Source organism: Colossoma macropomum, unplaced genomic scaffold (assembly GCF_904425465.1).
Source record: "Colossoma macropomum unplaced genomic scaffold, Colossoma_macropomum, whole genome shotgun sequence".
NCBI classification, from domain to species: domain Eukaryota; kingdom Metazoa; phylum Chordata; class Actinopteri; order Characiformes; family Serrasalmidae; genus Colossoma; species Colossoma macropomum.
The window spans coordinates 17,937,053-17,957,570 of NW_023494785.1; the positions used below are offsets into that span (position 1 = coordinate 17,937,053).

The 20,518-nt window shown below is 40.3% G+C and overlaps 2 protein-coding genes across 5 annotated transcripts in view; one reads left to right on the forward strand and one right to left on the reverse strand.

Moving 5' to 3' along the window:
• Nucleotides 1-665: 665 nt before the first annotated feature.
• On the reverse strand, nucleotides 666-17,475 carry LOC118818363 (phospholipid phosphatase-related protein type 4). Its single transcript, XM_036585609.1, has 7 exons — nucleotides 17,205-17,475; nucleotides 12,874-13,059; nucleotides 6,285-6,414; nucleotides 5,941-6,136; nucleotides 4,172-4,229; nucleotides 2,923-3,096; nucleotides 666-2,662 (listed from the first exon to the last, which is right to left on the reverse strand). The coding sequence occupies exons 1-7, from the start codon at nucleotides 17,280-17,282 to the stop codon at nucleotides 1,229-1,231; spliced, it is 2,256 nt and encodes a 751-aa protein (XP_036441502.1). The 5' UTR covers nucleotides 17,283-17,475; the 3' UTR covers nucleotides 666-1,228.
• Nucleotides 17,476-19,546: 2,071 nt separating this feature from the next.
• The window catches only part of plppr5b (phospholipid phosphatase related 5b), a 70,808-nt gene continuing 69,836 nt past the window's right edge, over nucleotides 19,547-20,518 (forward strand). For all 4 annotated transcript variants that reach the window (XM_036585621.1, XM_036585645.1, XM_036585653.1 and 1 more), the window contains exon 1: nucleotides 19,547-19,762. The gene's annotated coding sequence lies outside the window, so the exon portion shown is untranslated. The remainder of the gene's footprint in view (nucleotides 19,763-20,518) is intronic.

Consider the following 20,518-nt stretch of genomic DNA (forward strand, 5'->3'; position numbering starts at 1 on the left):
CTGCAACTCAGCTTACAGTAGCAGCAGACTGTGTCACTGAGCGCCCTGCTCTATCATACATACTAAAGGAAGACAGTGACCCATTTACACCTTCATTTACCACAGAACATAACAAACTTAATGCATGCTGCCTCTTTCACCTGAGCAAGAGACAGGGACTATTTACTAAATCATTCAGTACAGCAGAATGAAGCATTTCTGTGCTGCTGAGAGGAAGAGACACAAATCAAGTAAGTTAATTATGAAGTCCTGATGAGATAGCACAGTTTGAAAAAAGAGCAAATCCTTTGTATTGCAAGTAGGAGGATATAGTGCATGGTACTTTAAGACTATATCATTAGCTACAGAGAATGTTTTAAGCACTTATGGTCATCAAAAGCTTCAACAACGCAAGTTTCTGAAGAGTGCACGGCTAAGAATACAACGTCATTTTCCTTGGTTTTAAAGATCCAGCTTGGATAGATTTTCTTTCATACTAACTTACAGCTTTTTACATTTTTTAGATAGGGCAGCACCAATTTAATGGTATAGTTATTTTACAAAAAATAAGGGCTACTATAATCATTGAAAAATTACCTTTAGAAATGTGAAACATGAGATGCTTTCATTGTTTCAATTAAGACTTGGCACTAGGTCAACTTCACAGTGTGTCACTTTCAGGGCTGGGTATCGAAATTCAATACTTTTGTGGTACTGCCCACCAAGTATCAAAAAATATCATGTCGTTCGATACTAAATTTCAATACCTAAATATACCAAAATCTAGACTTGTGATTCTCTGCCAACATTCTGTAAGCATGTTATAAATGTCAGCACAACTTTATTAGTCTGTTATCCGTTGTGGTCAGTAAATCAGTATCGAAGCCAAGTATTGGTATCAAAAAATGTAAAAAGATACCCAGCCCTAGTCACATAGAACAATTTTTTGATATGCTACAATATATTTCCTCACTGTTGCAAGCATCAATAGCTTCTAAACAGTTCTACATTTGTGCTTTTGTGTCACTGTGGCTACTTCATAAACCAGTGAAACACCTCATGCATGGTAAGAAACAGTGAGAGTCATCAAAATAATGTAGGTTATCCAGAGTGCAAAGTAGAACAACAAAACAAACATGTCTGGATAAATACAGTGAATCCCACAGTGTGATGCACATGAGGTTTGACATCTGATCAAACCTCATTTTTTTCTTTTCATACTAAACAGTGAAAATGCCTTGACGGCTGGCTACTCTTTAAAAGCTGGGGTGCTGGAGGTGCCTTTGTAGAAAATGTTTCTAGTGTTGTCAGGGCTGTTCCCTCTTTCAGGGATCAGGATCATATTACTTTTGCTTTTCCTGCTCAGGGTTGAGTCCCGGCTCTCTGGGCCACTATCGGTGCTCTCCATGGGGGTGACCCGGATAGTGGAGATGGCCTGATGAGGATGCTGGTCCCCCACTGCGTTGGCTGCAGAGGAAACAGTTGAGACGGTAGGGATGGTTGGCACGGTGACAGGGATTGGGGCACTGGAATTGCTTCTTTTTCTGTCTGTGGAGCCGTAGCCATCCCTAAAAGACTCTGAACTTTCAGAGTCCCGGTTTAGATCATTTAGCTCAAAGGACTGCCTGAAGCTGGTCTGAGACTTCCAGGTCCAGGAGCCGCTGCCATCAGTGGAATGGGCATGCACCAGGGGGCGTCCGTTCTCTGGATGAGCTTCTACTCTCACTATAGCCCCTGTAGAGCCTTGGCTGGTGGCCCCTGAGCCTGTCTCCTCCGTCAGGCTCTTGTATCGGTGTAGAGGCGCAGTGGAGCTGGTGTGGCTGCTGCTCTCAGAGCTGGGAGAGCCTGTGGGCAGCAGGCCCTGCTGCTTGGACATGGCGATGACTTGCATGATTCGTGGCTGTCCATTGACATTAGTCCTTACAGGTGCCGCCCCACTCTTCTCCATGCTCTTTAGCCACTTGTCCCGTACATTACCGCCAGGTGAGGTGCCTATACATTCCTGGGTCTCCTCTGGGATGTGCACCAGCTGAGAAGACCCTGGCCTGGACTGGAGGGATATTCTAGCACCTCCAGCAATGCCGCTGGGATTGTTGGGTAATGTAGTACTTCCAGTGGCCAGTTTGAGGCATGGAGCTCCAGGACCCTGGTGCTCCCCGTTGACGCCAACAGCAGACGGCTCTGAGCTCGAGCGAGTCTCCATGCTGCTGGGGGGTGACTGGCCTGGCCCATTCTCCATGGCCTGCAGGGAGAGCTTTCGGTTCTCGTTCTTACTTTTCCACTGCGACAGCAGCTGTTTGGACCGGCTGGAGTCCATGGAAGAATGGATGGTGGCTGTGCGCCGGGCATCATCCATGGCTGGTGAGTGAATCCTGGGCAGAGTGTTGCTGAAGGTCACCATGCTCTCCTTGGCTGCAGGGCTGCAGGGGGTGATGACCTCCACATCTGCGCTGGATCTTTTCAGGTTGGTGAGGGAGTTAGTCTGCCGGGCTTGCAGATTGCGGTGCAGGATTCCCTCTGAGTGGGAGGAGGAGAGGCCACCACTACTGCTGCAACTTTTAGCAGGCAGGTGGTGGCCAACCCTCTGACCCAGATCAGTCATGGATCGGATAGGATCCCTCACCTGGGGTTCACTGCTGTGCTTCTCCTCACTGGGCTGGAAATTCCCCACAGCGTACAAACCCTGCAATGGTCAGGGAGGCGAAAAAATTAGTCAGATGAAAATGCCAGCTGCCCTTTACGTTGTGTGAGAACATTTCTTGATGAATGAACAACCGACATGGTCCTGAAATGGTCTATTATTTCACATTAAACATTAAGAATATTTTCCCCTTCTACTGTAAATTTGCAATTTTTTGAAAGCCAAGGTTTTCTTCTGACAACAACGAAATGCAAAGCCACAAAGAAATTTATGTCTCTCACTTAATTCTACACATAACTCACCAAATAAACAGCAATGCCCCCTCCAAGGAGGAATCCTAGGTAGACATCGATGGCATGGTTCTTGTACTGGATTATACGTGTCAGGCCACACATGATAGCACTGATGATGAAGGAGAAAACTAGCAAGGGCTTCAGCAGCTTAGACGAGTCTGTCAGAGTGCTGTTGAAATACATCTATGTGGGAACAAATACACTTTCAACAAAGTTTTAACCCAGTCTTGCACTCATGCTATCAGCGGTGATATGCGATAGAACAACCACTTTTGAAATATGTTTCTTAAATAAAACAATGGTAAATTCTTATTTTGTGGCTTAATCTTAACTATTAAAATAGAAATGTAACATTTAAAACCATCTTGACATTTATATTGGTATAGAACCTTTTTATTATGCCTTTAAAATTTATTAAGCCTTTAAAAAGTTCTTCACACTCACAAATACTGTTTTCAACATGGTTATTTAGGGAACCAAAAGTGGTTATTTTGTGGTATCACTTAAAAAACATTCTTTTTTGAAGACTGTATGTCTGAGAAACAAGCAATTGTCAAAAAGTCAACTGCAATTATTTATATAGCAATTAAACATCCGTTGAAATGTCATGATTCTGACACACCTAGATGATGAACTAAGACCAAACAGCTCAGTTCATTATTATTTAACAATAAACAAAATTTGTGATAAGCCAAAACAACAGACTAATGGATAATCTTTAGATATCTGTATGACTAATGAAATGGAACAGTAACATCTGTTTAATCTAATTTGATGACAGTGTTTGACACTCATTGTTGTAAGTAGAACTCAGCCTTATGCAGTAATTGGGACTGTTCCAAGATGCATGAGTCAGTGTCCTACTCACAGAGTCACTTCATTAAAACTGCATATTTATCCTCAGCATGAGCACATACACATACACACACCTGCTACTCCAGGATGCCACTGATTGGACAAGCTACTTTACTGTACAGGACATCAAGAAAGGGATTCTTCATATTTTTGTAAATGTCATTTTTTGTAAATTACTTCTTTCTCAAGAAACGTTATTGAAGTTTATTAGCACCTATCGAAAGTTATAGCTATTATAAAACAATGAGGCTGGTATTTACACGTTAAAGCTACATGCATGGCTTGAGTGCAGCAGACTAAACTTGATATAAAAAGCTTTTGTGTGAGGAGGCTGAATTTAGGAATTAGTGGGTAGTGCAGAGCAGACACTGTACACTGTGTGGGTGAGACACACACTACTTACTGAGATGTAGACGGCGGCAAAAGATGCTAATGTGGCATGTTGAGAAGGAAAGGATTTTCTGAAAAATGAGTAAAACTCAAATCAGAATGGACATTATTATACTTTTTATGAACAAGAAAAAAAACCATCACTGAGACAGTCAAGGTACCAGTAAAACCAGTTCTTTAAGCCCATGATCAAAGAACAAGTTCTCTATTCAACATAACATCTCAAATGACCTAATGGTGATAATCCACTGTATAAGCTACTATAAGCAACTTTGTGTAATTACCAGCCAACAAAAAATTGACTTTGTTTTTGGTTATTTTATGGAAAATTGTATATACGGCTTCTGTTGTTCACCATGTGGCAAAAATATATTCCAGCATAGACAATATGGACTATTTCAGCAGCTGTTGTGTGATCCGATTGAGATGTGACAGTAAAAAGGGGGCACCGCACATGCCTACAGCTACTGCCATTTCGGGTGTTTCCCATGCCAGCCTGAATTTAATGGTCTGTTTCCTCGATCTGGTTGGAGGATAAATAAAGCTGCTCAGGCTGTTCATTATGTGCTTCATGAGTGAGACACCAGAGCAGTCTCACTTATAGATAGAGCAGATACAACTCTCACAAAAGCACTCACTCTGCCTGCAAGCGCCCTGCAAAAAGATGTCCTGAATTTTGGCATTTCTGCTGCCTAAACCTGCAGCTTAAGGAGGGAGAAATAATGTATTTTTCAGACTCTCTGTACTGAGGGATGCAAAGGGACGCCAACAGGCTTACTGTGCAATATTATCCACTCAATCATCTTTATAAAAGGTCTGTTCAGCTGAAGTGTTTCATTCAGAAGCTTTGCTAGTTTTGTCAGTGTGTAGTATCTGCAGTGAGTTCTTCACTTTAACTGTAGATACATTTTCCACTGTTTCATTATTTACTGAATCCACACAGCAGCTGGAAGACGCACAGTGCCGTCACTTCCACAGAAACTGGCCTCATTGAAGGAAACATCAAAAGCCTGTCTCTTAATCTACAACTGCTATTCTTAGAATCCAGAATAGCCCGACTCGTGTCTGTGCAGACTCTTGAAATTCCTAGCTCGCTGGTATAAATGCAACATTGGAAATCTTGTGTTCAAACATCCAGTCTGGGGAAAGCTCCAGCACACTTTACTCTGTCAGCTGAGGTAATATTTAGATCATTTTCATGCCAGATTCTGTTTGCTTTCCAAACTTTGGTCTGTCATTCTGAGACACTGTACTTTGCCTCAGTTTCCAAGTACTCTGCCTAGCATCAAAGAAGGCTGCAAATTTTCCACATGAAAAAAACTGGCACAAGTGATATCTGCTAAGAAGCACATTACTGAGTCATTATATTAGTATTACCAGAGTAGGCTCTGTAATGTTATTAGTTAGGGATTTGACCAGATGATTCGTACAGGATAAAGTAGCCTGAACTCAAATGCCTTAGCCTAGATGTACATTTCAGTGTTATTCATCAGGTGTAATACTCAACAATAGCAAGAACAACATGATTGTAAAAAAAGATGATTCAGTGTTTGAACTTATAAAAGTAAGTAAAACCTGGTTGCCTAAAAATGTTGAGGTTACTACATTTCAAACAGTACGTTAAAGGGCTCATATGGTACATTTTTCTTGTATGTTAGCAGGCTGAAGACCACAAAGTAGCACTATTAACACTCCAGTAGCCTTGGTGCTTAATAGGAGCAGTGTTTCTCAACAATGACATGGTGGGATCTTTTTTTGTATTTAATCTTGTGCCAATCTTACCTGCTGGCGTTGATGATGGCAGTGTCAGCACCAGAGCAGATATCCTCCAGGATGAAGGAGCTCTCATCACAGGAGCTGTTCAGGTGGGTGTAGTTAGGTTTGCAGACAGTGAGGAAGTAGGGTGCTGGATAACCCGTCGACAGTTGGATGATGTTAGTTATCAGAGCGGTGGCACAGAGGCCAAACACATGAACCCCTACGAAAACACAGGAAAAAATTTCAATGAACATCACGGGTGATGTTACAGTAAAAATGAATGACAGGTGTCATGGTGCGCTCACTATATCCAGCTAAAAGGAATCATAACTATGGAACTGAGCCACAGTAGAGTTGAAGTAACCTACCCACAAACCTGACGGCACGGCGGACGTAAGAGTTGAAGTTGCAACCGGCTGCATTGATGTCGGCCTCAGCTCCAGGGCCGCTCTGAGTTCTGGACAGACAGCAGAACAGAATGCCTTCTCCGATCATTATCTGCAGACAGAGGAGACTCTGAGTCAGAGGTGCAGAAAGCCAGCAGAGAGCAGAGACAGAGATCAAACACCCCTCTGTGGATATCTCCGCTTAGCTTCTCTCACTTTCTGTTCTCTTGCATTCCTGCTGAGGAGATTCTCTTTATTCCACACTTGATTCAGTGCAGGTACTAAAGACAAGCCTAAATCTGCAATACACAAGTTTTGTATGGACATTTAATAGTTCATAAAATTTAACAAACATAGCCATAGCTTGATTGCACTGTACTTTTTCTGAACCATGTTTACTTATTTGTCCCATTTCCTCCTAATTTAGTTAGAGCCTATCAATAACACTAGTAAGTGAGGACTTCACATGCTTCCTCTAATGAATATGAAATGTGTCACTGCTTTAACTTCCCACCATGAAGAATCATGAAGCATCTCAATATGTTTTAAAGAGAACTGATCTATATATATATATGTATACACAAACACGCACACACATCATCTAAACCCCTTATCCTTCTGGGTCGCGGTGGGGTGCTGGAGCCTATCCCAGCTGTCATCGGGCGGAAGGCAGGAGACACCCTGGACAGGTCGCCAGTCTATCGCAGGGCATATATATATATATATATATATATATATATATATATATACACACACACATATATATGTGTATATATATTATATTATATATATATATATTATATATATATATATATATATACACACATATATAGTATATATATATATATATATATATTATATATATATATATATTTATATATATGCTCTCTGTTGGCTCGTAAAATGTTTAGACAGAGTGAAAATAATTAGCATGAGAATGAGGCCAACTATGTGATTAAAGGGAATTTCATAAATTTTGTAAAATTTGTGCAAAAATTTGGAATAATTAAAGCATTAAGTCATAAACAAAGTTACTTAGAATGGATAGATGTGAAACAGAGAAACTGTTGATTCCCCACTAAACATCCCTCACATTTTGCATGACTCATCTTTTAATCAGAACTTTCTTTCTGCAAATGTGCAAAGGGTATGAGTATTACCTTCAATCATTGCACACTTACATATTAATGCCCTGTCACCGTGTGTCAGAGACACATCATCCCTCCTACTGCCCCTCTCCTTCCTGACTATTCTGCTCTAGCATCCCGCAGGTATGGAAGTGGAAAACTACACAGTGAATCTAGTGGCATTTTGGTGGAGTCCTGGAGAGCAAATTAGCAAATCTCTGCACTCTTGGACAGAAAAAGTTACGCTTAGAAACATGACACCAAACTGCTTGACTAGTGCATGACCAGTATCAAAAATAATATTGATATCAATTTTTTAAGAGACAAAAATTCTGGTAACTGATTTAGTAACATTTAACATGGTCAAAATGTAAAAACGAATACTCTCACTGAGCACTTTATTAGGCACCTACCTTGTATCTACACTAATTGTCCAGTTTCAATTGTTCTTTACTCCATTCATCAATGGTCAGGATGCCCACAGGACCACCAGAGTGCAGGTATTATTTGGGTGGTGGATCATTCTCAGTATGGCAGTGACACTGCTGTGGTGGTGTCATGTTAATGTGTGCTGTGCTGGTATGAGTAGATCAGATTCAGCAGTGCTGCTGAAGTTCACTGTCCACTCTATTAGACGCACCTACCTTGTTGGACCACCTTGTAGATGTAAAGTCAGAGACAGTAGCTCATCTGTTGCTGCACAGTTTGTATTGGTCATTCTCTAGTCCTTCATCAGTGGTCACAGGATGCTGCCCACAGGACGCTGTTGCCTGGATATTTTTAGTTGGTGGACTATTCTCAGTCCAGCAGTGACAGTGAAGTGTTCAAAAACTCCAGCAGCACTGCTGTGTCTGATCCATTTATACCACCGCAACACACACTAACACACATCACACATCAGTGTTACTGCAGTGCTGAGAATGACTCACCACACACATAATACCTGCTCTGTGGTGGTCCTGTTGGGGTCCTCGTCCCTGATGAACAGGGTAAAGGTTGGATAACTTAACCTTAAAACTTAAAATTAACATGTAAAAACAAAGATGAACTGTCAAACGGGAGCAAATATAAAGTCCTAAAAATGATACAAAAAAAACCCTACAGTATCAACAAAGAAAGTCCACTGAGTCCACAGAGTCCACTGTCCTGTGTGTAGGGCAATTGTGTTATCCACTATGCTACTCAGTCACCATGAATAACTGAGTTATAACATTTCAAGAAATGAAAACCAAAAAGCTTTGCATTAATGCTAGTTTTTTGCAGTACTAAAACTACTTGTTTTCAGGAGTTATTAGCACCCCTTAATGCTTAAAATTATGCTTGGTTGTTGTTCAAAACAGCCTCATATTTCTAAACGTGGTTTTTAGGAGTGGCCAACATAACAAAATTTTATTGTCGTCATGAGAAATTGTGTCACACTGCCAACTAATCGAGCCCTATTATTGACTCCTGAAGACACTAGCCATTAGTCAAATTGTTTAGGTCAGCGCTTACAGTCTGGCACTAGTTATGCTGAATGTTCTCTCTGTAGACCATATAGACACGGCAGCTGGCACTTCTACGTTCATATAGACTAGACTGCCATGGTCGCCAAGTGAGAAGTTTAAATCCCGGCAGGACTGTGTGTTTGATGTGAGCGTCGCTCCGCACGCTGGCCTGGCAGGTGAAGTCCTAAGGATATAGACTGAACGTTGGCTTGATGACGTGCCATGCTGTGAGCTGAATGTGAGCCCAGAGAGCATGCAGATCACAGCATACAGCTCCATCTGACTGACTCCAGCCCTCCAATTACAGCTACACAGACTCTCCTCTACACCGTGACAATTGGCAAAGCCACAGGAGTCCCCAGAGCCTGCAGTCACTTCCTCCCTGACACTAAATCTGGCCTGTTAGGTAAACAGATTTTAGAAAAAAATGAGCTGAGGAAAAAGAGAGTCTGTCTTTGTTTATGATTTATAACCAAAAGCTTACCATTTACACAGGTGTACATGTAACATACAGATTTGTTACGATATACAGTTAAATATTTTCTAGTCAAGATATCATAATATGAACATATTACACTCTACACACTTAAAAATGGTGGTTCTTCAAGCGTCTTTAATAAAGAAAATGATATATAGAACCAAGAACACTCAAAGAACCCTGGAGGATGTGCTGCAGATGGTTCTTTACAGAACCTTTTTGAAAAGGGTTCTCTACAGCACCAAAAAGGGTTCTTCTATTGTAACAAGCCTGACACTGTAAGAATAGAAGAACACTTTTTGGTGCTATATAGAACCCTTGTCAGAAAGGTCCTAAATAGAACCTTCTACAGCACATTCTCCATCAATCTGAAGAAACTTTTCATGATGCAAAGAACCCTTTAATAATGGAAAGGGTTCTTTGAATGTTCATGATTCTACATAGAACCATTTTCTTTACTAAAGAACCCTTGAAGAACCATTATTTTTAAGTGTGTATGCTATTGTGTCCAAACCAAATTAGTGAATTAGATGAAATAGCAACTGTGGTACACTTATCTCCCTACAAGCCTAATATGTAGCCAGTACCATAGTGCATTACCCCTTTTTTCTTTACCAGTACTGAATCTGAAATCTTGAGTATCAATTCACTAACCCCATATACCTTAAAAAACTATTATTTAAAAAAATCTGCTTAAACTGAGCTGTTTATAATCAAATGACTTCACTTAAGATGACCATCTTAAAGGATCATACTCAAACTGCTCAAATAAACTTCCCTACAGAAAAGAAATACAAGATGTTTATATAACCCGAAAACATGATGTTTACAAGACCAAGTGTACAGACTAGATTTGTTACACAATCAGATGGATTTTTTTTTTCCTTTGATAGCCCATACACCATTTTCTGCTGGTTATGGGATTGGTGCCATCTCTAACAATATAGCTAATAGTTGTACTGTAAACTATATAATTTGTGAGAATCATGATCATGAGATCAGTTTCATTGATACTGCTTTAAAATAAGTGAAAATGTTTATATTTTAAAAGAATTAGTTATTCTCTGGTTCCAAATTACACAGGAAACAAAACTGGCAAAGTCAAAAAAACAAATGAATCAAAGGTTGCACATTTTGCAGCATATGACAACAACAGATGGAGATGGTTTTACAAATCTGTATTTCAGAATTACATGAAAAAATAACAGCCTACTGCAATCTTCTTAGGGCAGTCAGCTGTTGAGATTTGTGGCAATGCTCTTCATCACATTCACTGCTGGGTTAAACAGAGAAGAACACTACACCCAACAAATTAACAGTGGAGTCTTTTTATAGTTCAAACTTCAAACCCATTTAGCCATCCTGTCATTTCCCTATGAACAGACTAATATGCCTCGAGAACTCAACAAGCCGAGTGTGAAACAATCACCACATTTCTGCCTGAGTGATCTGCAGGCCTCGATACCATAAATCCACAATAATGGGCTAGTGTAACACAGCCCACCAGAAATGACACTGCCTGGTTTGAGACCCCAGCTGTTTACAAGAGAGGGGAAGCAGATTCATACACAGTTCCAGTGGTTCTTAGAAGAATGTCCAAGTGACTGACACTGATGTTGTATTATCACCCAGTGATGCTAAGAAATGGTTGGTCCAAAGGCACTGATGAGCTTTACTATGTGAATTCTAAAGTGTGGATAAGAAATGTAGGATCAAGTAAGAACTGAGTAATAGTCGGTTGCTCAAAGTGAATGACTTATTGCCTTCAATGAAACAAAATTGAATGCCAGCAGGTGCAAGATGCTTTAGCCAAAATGTATAAAATGTCTGTTGTATTGAAGTATAACCCATTAAAATCCCAGGTTTATTATATCCTAAGGCAGTAACTATAGAGAAAACACTGCAATCTCCCTGAGTTATTCTTAAGTCACAGAGGTGACGAAAGGAAGCCTGGAACTACTGGCACCTACAGGCCATTAAAAAGAACAGTAACTAGTTGACTCCACACAGTATACTCACAACTACAGCTCTGATGATCAAACATGCAATGAAATGACATTGTTACATATAGCAGCTGATATTTCAATGTTACATGCTAAATCTGAGGACTGACAAAATTATCCAAGATTGCATGTTAGTGACTCATTAGAACATCTGACACACAACGGAACATTTCTGTGATCTGTTAGAGAGCTAATTTGCATACTGAGCAAATGGAGAAACCAATACTGCAATAACAATTAATAGATGATAAATTATGCAGAAGCCCTACCAACAAAACTGTTAAAGAAGAAGCACTGCTGACAGGTCTGATGTCCAGTCCCCTTATTGCATCCAGCATAAAATGTAGCCCAGTGTTGATTTCTGTGCAAATGTATTATCTGGACATAATTGACCACTAAACTGCAATCAGAACTCCCCTTGGCAAGGACAGAATTTTTCTTCAAAGTTAAATTGCTTTCTAGGAGATGACAACATGCAAATGACAGACCCCTGAAATGACTCAGACCCATCTTCTCTAATTTCCATTTTGCTAGAATACATTCAATGCACCATCAATGAGTCAACCATAGGGATGAATCACATAAGGAAAAACAGAGCCATCTCCACTCTAAGAGGTTTTTTTTTACCTTTTATCAAAAAGATTAAAGGCGATCATATTGCAACTCAGTACAGTACCCTCAGGAACCGCAATCCATATAAATGGAACACGGATGCATACCACTGTACTTCGCCTGGATTTATCTTAATTCAATTTAATGACAGAACACTTCACGTTGTTTTACAATAGCTACGCTTTCATTCTGTGTAAACTGCAAATGCTTGTTTCCAATAACCTGACCTTAAGTGATAAAAATGCTTCATGGAATGATTCCCGAAAAAAATTAAAAATTAAAAAATTATTTATTGCTAATTAAAAAAGTTGTGTTCAACATGTTTCCATCTCTAGTTTCATGTTGCAACTTGTGTACCTTTGGCCTCCCTGACTGATAAATAAGACTTTCTCTGCCTTCTTTCTCACATTTCTCTGCCATATTTATCTGCCATAGAGCCTTTTCTAGACACCTACATCGTCAAATCTTTTGAAGTGTTAAAACATTTACCATTCAAATCTTTGGGCTGGAATCATAGCTAATGAGATGTACAATCTAACTAACACATTCCATCATCAATAATATTGCTTTTAATAGATTCCTGAGCAAATGAAAGAGGCTAGCATGGAGCCATTGTGTCCTTTGCTATTCTGAACAAGGCAAGGTTGTTTGTCCTGATTTTAAATATCCTATAATGAGCATTGCTCTGGGCAACAGTTCCACTCAGCTGAACCAACACAGTGACGCAAGCATGAGGGCATTTTACAGTACCAGTAAAACAGCAGATGTGACTATCTAATGCGGCATAAATATGGACTAAACAGAAGACTAGATTAGATGAAGCCCTGATAGGGAATACTAGCTCTGTGTTTGTGTCTCACTGACCGTGATGGCAGGTGCAGCAAAGGCCAGGCTGAGGAGCATGAGGAAGGGAATGACCTCATGCGTGGGCTCAATGTATGGCAAACTCAGACTGCGGTCATGGCAAGCAAACCCCCAGCGCACTGGTTTGAAGATGTCTGTCCACTCTAGGAAGTAAAGGCTCACCACAGATGAGACCAGGATTGGAAGCTGGAATAAAACAGTGAAACAAACATAATAAGCAGGAATTACATCAACAAAACATCTCTTCTAAAATATAACAAGGGTAATTTGTTAGTTCCCAAGGATGCAAGTACCATGTCAGCCTCTATGCTGAAACAGGCAAACCAACAGAGAATTGGCTGCTCTTAAGGAAGCAAGATACACGCTCATTAGAAGAAACTCTAAAAGGATTTGCCTGTAACGCATTGGTTTATCTATGTAAGAATGCATCACCGTACTGACCTCTTATTGCTATACTCAAACATACAAATAATAGCTCCCATACACAGCTAAGCAATTATCTTTAAGTGCTCAGGGAGCATGTTCTTTTTGGAACTCATTCTTCACAGGACAATGCACTGTACAAATCCTATTATTATTATAACTAAGTAAAGTGAGAAACTCTCAATGTATTGTGAAAACCAATAGCAAAAAGGCATCAGAAAAGACAAAATAAAGGAGAACTGAAAGTGAATTAGGGTCCTAATATGTGGCAACTGATCAGAGCTAGAAAACCCACAATGGCAACCAACTGAGAAGATTGTATGGCTAAAATAAGATGACTAAGTAGAGGGCTTTTAAAACCACCTCATGCATAATGTACCCATATGCGCTACAACATGTGGTAAGAGAAGATTCAAGGATGTCGCCTGGCACTGTGAAGAGTCCTTGTGTAGCTTAACACACTGAAGTGTCCTGTCTAAGTGGCACTATGGCGTGTGGTCTGAATTTGGCCACTGGCATCTTCACACAAAATCATTTCATACTCAAGCTTAAATGGGCAGCCTTGAAAAGAGAAAGTGCTGAAACCCCCACTGTTAGCGGAACAGAAGGACGTCTCTTGATGTCAGAGCAATGAAGTGACTCCTGCTGAGCTGAGGAGGGTTTACAGATCCAGCGCCGAATTCAAACACACTCCCAGACACACTATACCACCAGGAATCATACAAATGTTAGAATAAAAAAGTAAAAAACAAAAGAGCATGCTATTAAGTGTGGTTGTGTATTTCATTAGTCAAAAAAGTACAGCTGTCAATTCCAACTGTGTTAAGAATTCATGTTATGCCATTAATAAGGGCTTAAAACTCCATTAGGGACAGTGGACAGAGGACAGTGACTGAAGTCTGGGGTATCTGTGGAATGGTAATAGTAGAGATGTGCAATAATCATTTTGGTATCAGTAGACAATTGCTTAAAAATGATTGACAGCACATTTTATATTTCTCCAAGCATCTATAATACCAATTTCTATATTTTATTAACCTTTTTTGTTTAAGCAGACACAGTCCTTTGCAAAGGTCAAAGACCACACTTCATTTATTTAATTTCTTGTCAATACAGGAATAACATAAGGAAGAAGAAAGGAAAATAAGATAAAAAAAACAGTTTCCAAAACTGGAGTTCAAACATTATTAAAGGATATAGAAAAAATGGGACTTCATTTAAGCTCCACTCAGATCGGAAAACTTCCACTGGTGTTTCTGTCCTTCTTTTCACTGTGAGAAGACAACACCTTGACGACGAGTCTGAAATGATGTGTAGCTGTCAAGAAGCTGATAATGAGAAAAGGGATTAGACAAAAAGAAAGAATGTCGCAAAACAAACACCGAACCTGTTGGTATTGTCAGAACAATGGACTGGCCACCCCAGAGTCCAGACCACAACATCACTGAATGTGTTTGGGATTACTTTGATCCGTATAAGCAGAGAATGCAACCAACTTCTAAGACTGAACTTTGGAGGTATGGAAAAATATCCCTGCAGATTTTCTTGAAAAACTGAAAGCAAGTCTCCCAAAAAGAATGGAAGCTATAATAAAGACAAAGAATGGACAAACTAAATACTGAAAAAGTTGATTTTATATTTAGTTTGCTGAGACTTCTGTATTATTATCTGTTAAGTATAGGTTTTCTGCTTTTTTCATGCTGAAAAATGAATAACTTGTACTTAATAGCTGTTTTAACTGGAAATAAATGATAAGTGGTCTCTCACTTTTCCACAGTACTGCATGTACATAAAAAATATCTGCTCTCAGCACCAGTCCACAATTCCCATATGTGCATCCACAATTAAGCTGAATGCTTAGTGAGCACTGAAAACATAAACCCAAAAGGTAAAGAGGTCACAGGTGGGTTATCACTGGGTAGAAGATGTACTGCTATGTTGTTCACATAGTTCATGTCTCTCTTACTCCCCCTTTCTGTACACATACACATGTTGAGGAGGAAATATAGGTCAGTGGAACCACCTTGACTACAGTAAAACTTAGCTGAATCAGCAAACAGAGGCAGCTGCTGGCTGTAGCATTGTGCATATCAAGTAGTAGTGAGCTGCAAGGCCTCTTTCAACTGCATAATGTACCCTCCAAGCCATGCTCCATTAGCTGATTAAGGCAGAAAGACAGTCACAATAATTACAGTACAGCACAACAAGCCATATAATACTATGGCATAAGCCGTAGCATCTTCAGTGCTCCTGGAAATAAATCAAACAAAACCATGAAGTAGTTCAATGACAGTGCCGTTCTTAATGTCAAACTATTTGGCACACTCAAAGGGAGGCAAGCACTCTTAGGGTTAAGCATGGATGCAATTTCAGCGACACAAAGTCCAATCTAGAGAGGCAGATTAAAAATTGCTCTCATGCTTGGAAATGGCCTCCTAAGCTTATTCAAGTGTAGCGCACATCAAATGAGCAACAGAAAGAATTGGAAATGGAAGGTGATACTGAAGTTTAAATAATGAATGCATACAAATGGAGGCCAGATTATTTTTGTTTGGATATATTTAGAAGCTCAAAGCACTGGTGATACCTCAGCAAGCGCTGCTGACAATGAATGCCTTCTAACTAACTTATGGCAGAGTTATACACAAAAATTCAGCTTGTTATTGCTTAGCATCTTGTGGAGGTGACAGTGAGAGATGTAAGTGGTCACATGAGAAGGGGGTTCCACCACAAGCACAGGGTTTAGTTAGCACTAAACCCTTCTGGTGAGACCACATTTTTTGATGAGTGCATAATATAGCAACCTGACATTTCTTCTTAGCCAATGACAAAAGAACTGAAAAATACCATCAAAAAAATCGACGAAATTCACGTGCATTTACATGAGAGTGCTGGCACAGGCCACTGCCTTTAATGTGTTTAATATTCCTTATGCCTCTATTCTGTATGTTCCACCGCACCATATATGCTCTATTTCCTTATTAGGTCAGATGGATGAGCGCTGGCTAATACACCCAAGAGGAACAAGTGTTACTACAGTGATAGTAAGCCTACCCATCTTATTATAGCGCAGACACTGCTATGTATCAGAGCATGACATCATACTGTGTCTCAGTGACCACATCTATGCCTTAACGCCAAAGTGCACCTTCCTTCTAGTTAAGATATGCTGCTATGCAATAAATAAAAGGGTGATTTTTTTAAAAGTCTGACAACAAAGCCTCAGGACACAGTGACCAAGTGAGGCAAACATGAGGCGGCTGGGGTGCAGGATAAAGACTCTGACCCACTTTAATTAAAAACGAGAGACCTCATTACTTTTTTATCCATCTTATCCTGGGCCCTTCAGGCACCACTGCATTTGACGCCAAAGTTGACTTATTTGAATCAGCCTGTTCTCACAGAAACGCTCATGAAAAAAAATAACGATACGGCATGCTTGTTCACGAGTAACTTTTGCTCCCAAACTGTCTCACCGGCTGTAATGCAAGGTGAATATTGATGTATGTGACTCATTTTGCTTTCAGTTCTTTCAAAGCACCCAACTCTGTGGGGAACCAAGCTGCACAGTCTAAAGCTGCCAAAAAGAAAACCATCTCATTTCAGAGCAAAACAGAAACGGGATCATTGCAGATTGCTTTACAGCAGGCTTTGAAGGTAAATATTTACAAAAGCCAAAAAACAAACAAACAAAAAAAAACGTATGTTAAAAAACGTAACAGCTGAAAGCATGACCCATCAGTAACAATGTACACCTATAGATTAGATCGAGTTTACTCAGCCAGTCTGAGTCTAATGACACTGTATTGTAATAGGAAAGGCAGATTATCATAATAACCAAAGAAGCCATTCACTGTAGTCTTCCTCAGTGAAAAGCCACTCATAACACAAGCCCAACGGGAACCCACCTCAACAAAATAGAAGCACGGCAGCAAAGTAACGCTGTCCTTAGTCATCCTTTCCTTCAGTCTTTCTCTCGCAGACATGGCTCTTGCTTTCCTTCACCCCAGTCCGAGAAGAACCCCGGCTAACTTGTTGTAGCCTTTTAATGCACCGCGACCGCCTTCACCACACGACTCGAGGTGACTGAAACAGCTGCCGTTCGCTCCATAAGGATGGAGGGACCTAAACGACAGCGACCACTAGAAGGTCTCCACCTTTTACGAGGCGTATGGGCATCCCCGAGCAGCGATTACAGTCTCATTTGCACAAAACAGCCGCCAAAATGCCGGCGGAGGAAAACTGATTTATGGGGTATAGAGCGGCTCCCGCGTGCTGATGCGCAAGCGCACATCAACTACGGCGCGTCTGATCTACCATTATCAATAACACCGTAACATTTAAATAGCACACACACACACACACACACACACACACACATGTATATATATATATATATATATATATATATATATATATATATAGTGTACTGTCCTATAGTAACAGTAGCTAATTTTCTAAATTTACTAAGATTCTTGGGAATCCGGTAGAAATTACTGTAGCCTGGATCTTTTAGTTGTTTAGGTAGTAAATGTGTGAGCACTTTCACATTATTAATAATTCTGTAATATTTAAATGGCAATTAGAGTTGTGTGAACGGTAAAAGTGTGAGCACTTTCAGACCAAGGGAACAATTTCTTGCCCAAAGTCTTGTCCAGTCATATGGAAATGGAGGCTGCCCAAATTCTGTTCCTAACCAATATATATCATTGTATGTCATTAACTTACAGAAAGTTGGTTTAAGGTCAAGACTGAATGAGAATTTTCATGCACCATTACGCATGCATTCATATTGCAACCCTAGTCCAGATTTCTCATAGATGCCATCACAATATTCTGCCAAAAGGATTCATTGTGGGTTTGGAATTCTAAATTATAGTTGCCTCCACTAAAATCTAAGAAACACTTTCACCAAATGGTTTCTTAATAGCACACATCCTGAGTTTTTTTTTTTTAATCTAAAGAGACACTCAAACGTAGATCAAATATTTCAAGATTGCTTCTCTTCCTGCCAGACCAAAGTTGTAATATTCAGAATAGTTTGATGTATCTGCTGTTATACTGTGCTCTAGTATTGAATACGGCAAGTAGGTATGATATAATAATTTCCACTTTGGGGCAAATTTAACTGAATCCTTTAGTGTCAGTGTTAGTGTTATGCTTTTTTTTAATAGAGTTGCATAATATGGATAGAATACAATAATGAGATTGCATTGCTAACATTATAGCTGTGATACAGCTCAGTGAACACAGTGGTGAATAATTGTGATGTGACATATGGTGAAAGAGGCAACCGTGCATATAGATGTCAGACTGTCAGACCATATAAATGCCTTGACTGTTTAGTCATCCTGAAGAACATCTGAAATTGGTTAGATAGCTCAACACTCAATATTCCTGTGATTTATTAGGGCATTCAGAGAATAGTAATATGATAATGACTAACAACCTTCAGTCCCAAGAGGCTAAATCGCTTCAGAATGGGTCTAGCAGGGGAAAAGGTAAAATCCTTCACGTAGGTTTAGAAATGATTCTCAAACTTGTTATGTTATAGAATTAAAACTTGGGGATTTGTCCTTTCAGTGGTAGCTGGACTGAAACAATCATTTTTACATCCTTTATGAAGGGTAAGGTCGGTGCCCTAGCCCACACCTGAAACTCTAGGTGATTACATAAAGACTGACTGGCTCCTAAATCCGCTCTGTTTACGGGTTGGGTTTCTTCTTGACACCGCAAGAACGTGGAAAACTCGACAGATGTGGTATAGGTGTCCTGTAAACAGATATATCACGGAGAAACAGTATGGGGACTGAAAAAGGATGCGTTATCTTTTTTCCACCCGTATTCCGACACACACCCGCCCCCTCCGCGGGTATTGGCTTGGAGGTAAATCATGTAAATTACTAGCCAATTCAAACCTAAAAGTGTGAAATTCTACTCAGTACAAAGCCGCAAGTACTAAAACTACAGCACCTTATCCAAACTACCGGTAGTGTATAAGCTACTGGTCAATTCAGACGAAGGAGGCGCTGAGGAAAATAAACAACCCTAGCTGCTGCCCTGTTGACATGGCCGTAGAAAGGCTGCTCGTGCGTAGGAACTATTAGCCAATCGCAGCACAGGAGGCGGGACCTGTCGGAATGCGGGTGGGAATAAACGCGCGAAAAAGAGCATTTGCTCTCGCGTGCAGGGGTGACTGAAGGTGGCGCATGCGCAGTAGTGGTCGAGCAGTGTGCCGTGGAGTGAATTAGTAACGTTGTTTGCTTGAAAGTCTCAACAAATGTTTGTCGCCAGAGATGACGCTGCTGCTTAAAATGTGTCATTGGTTCTAAAGTAAATCCGGAGACTGTGAATAGTTAGCGTGAGGAGGAAGACAGATAGAGAGAAATACGTAGTTCACTTGTCTTATCTCCCTCCTCCAGGTACCCCTGATGCTGTTGCAGCGCTAAAACTCGAGCTAGCTAAGGTAGGACTCTCTCATATGCCTCGCCACATAACTCACATAACCTCGGGCTGTTATTTTTCTAGCATTCGGTCTCACTCCATGTGGCTCCACTGAGGAGAGAATTACAGCATTGCACCACAGGCTTCGGGCACTCTTGCCCCGTCCGGCTGTTTACTGGACAGCTAGTCACTAAGACTTATCATAACATTTGAAAAAGCTGGAGAGAAACACTACAAAAGGAAAGTTAATTGTGAAGAAACTGACATGTGCAGCATTAGTACAGAAGTCTTGCTTATTACTTAAATGATCATTTGTTTACGTTTGAATGCCTTAAATAGCAATAGGTATATTTCAGTTTCTCGGAGGAAGGCTCATAGGACATATAAAACGTTTCCACAGATTCAGTGAATGCTGCAGGTAAAGTACAAGATAACCATAAAACATGCAACAAAATGCCTTTTGTAGTTCACAGAGTATCACAAACAAAGGGCTGCTCAGAGTAACGTGGATTAGTGGGTTTGAGATAGAAAGCATGTTGATGTGATGAAACCACCAGGGTAACACGCAGCTTCTTGTAGGTTGATACACTGAAACAGCATAGTTTAGATGACATAATTCTGTTCTTGATATTGATTGCTGCTGCAAGTGAATTACATATGGAAAACATAGTTGGCCTCCTCACCTAAGGACTATTGATATTGGGTAGTAGGCCTGGGAACTTTGTGGTGTTAGAAAATGAAAATATGGCCAATTAAGACTCAGATCGTCCCATACGGA

Bases quoted from the DNA above. Each gene is read 5' to 3' on its own strand.
- LOC118818363 (XM_036585609.1), bottom strand. From the start codon at position 17,282: ATGTCTGCGAGAGAAAGACTGAAGGAAAGGATGACTAAGGACAGCGTT. The intron at 13,060-17,204 runs GTGGGTTCCCGT...GTTTTATTCCAG, and splicing joins CGTGCTTCTATTTTGTTGAG to CTTCCAATCCTGGTCTCATC. The intron at 4,230-5,940 runs GTAAGATTGGCA...CTCATTTTTCAG, and splicing joins GCCATCATCAACGCCAGCAG to AAAATCCTTTCCTTCTCAAC.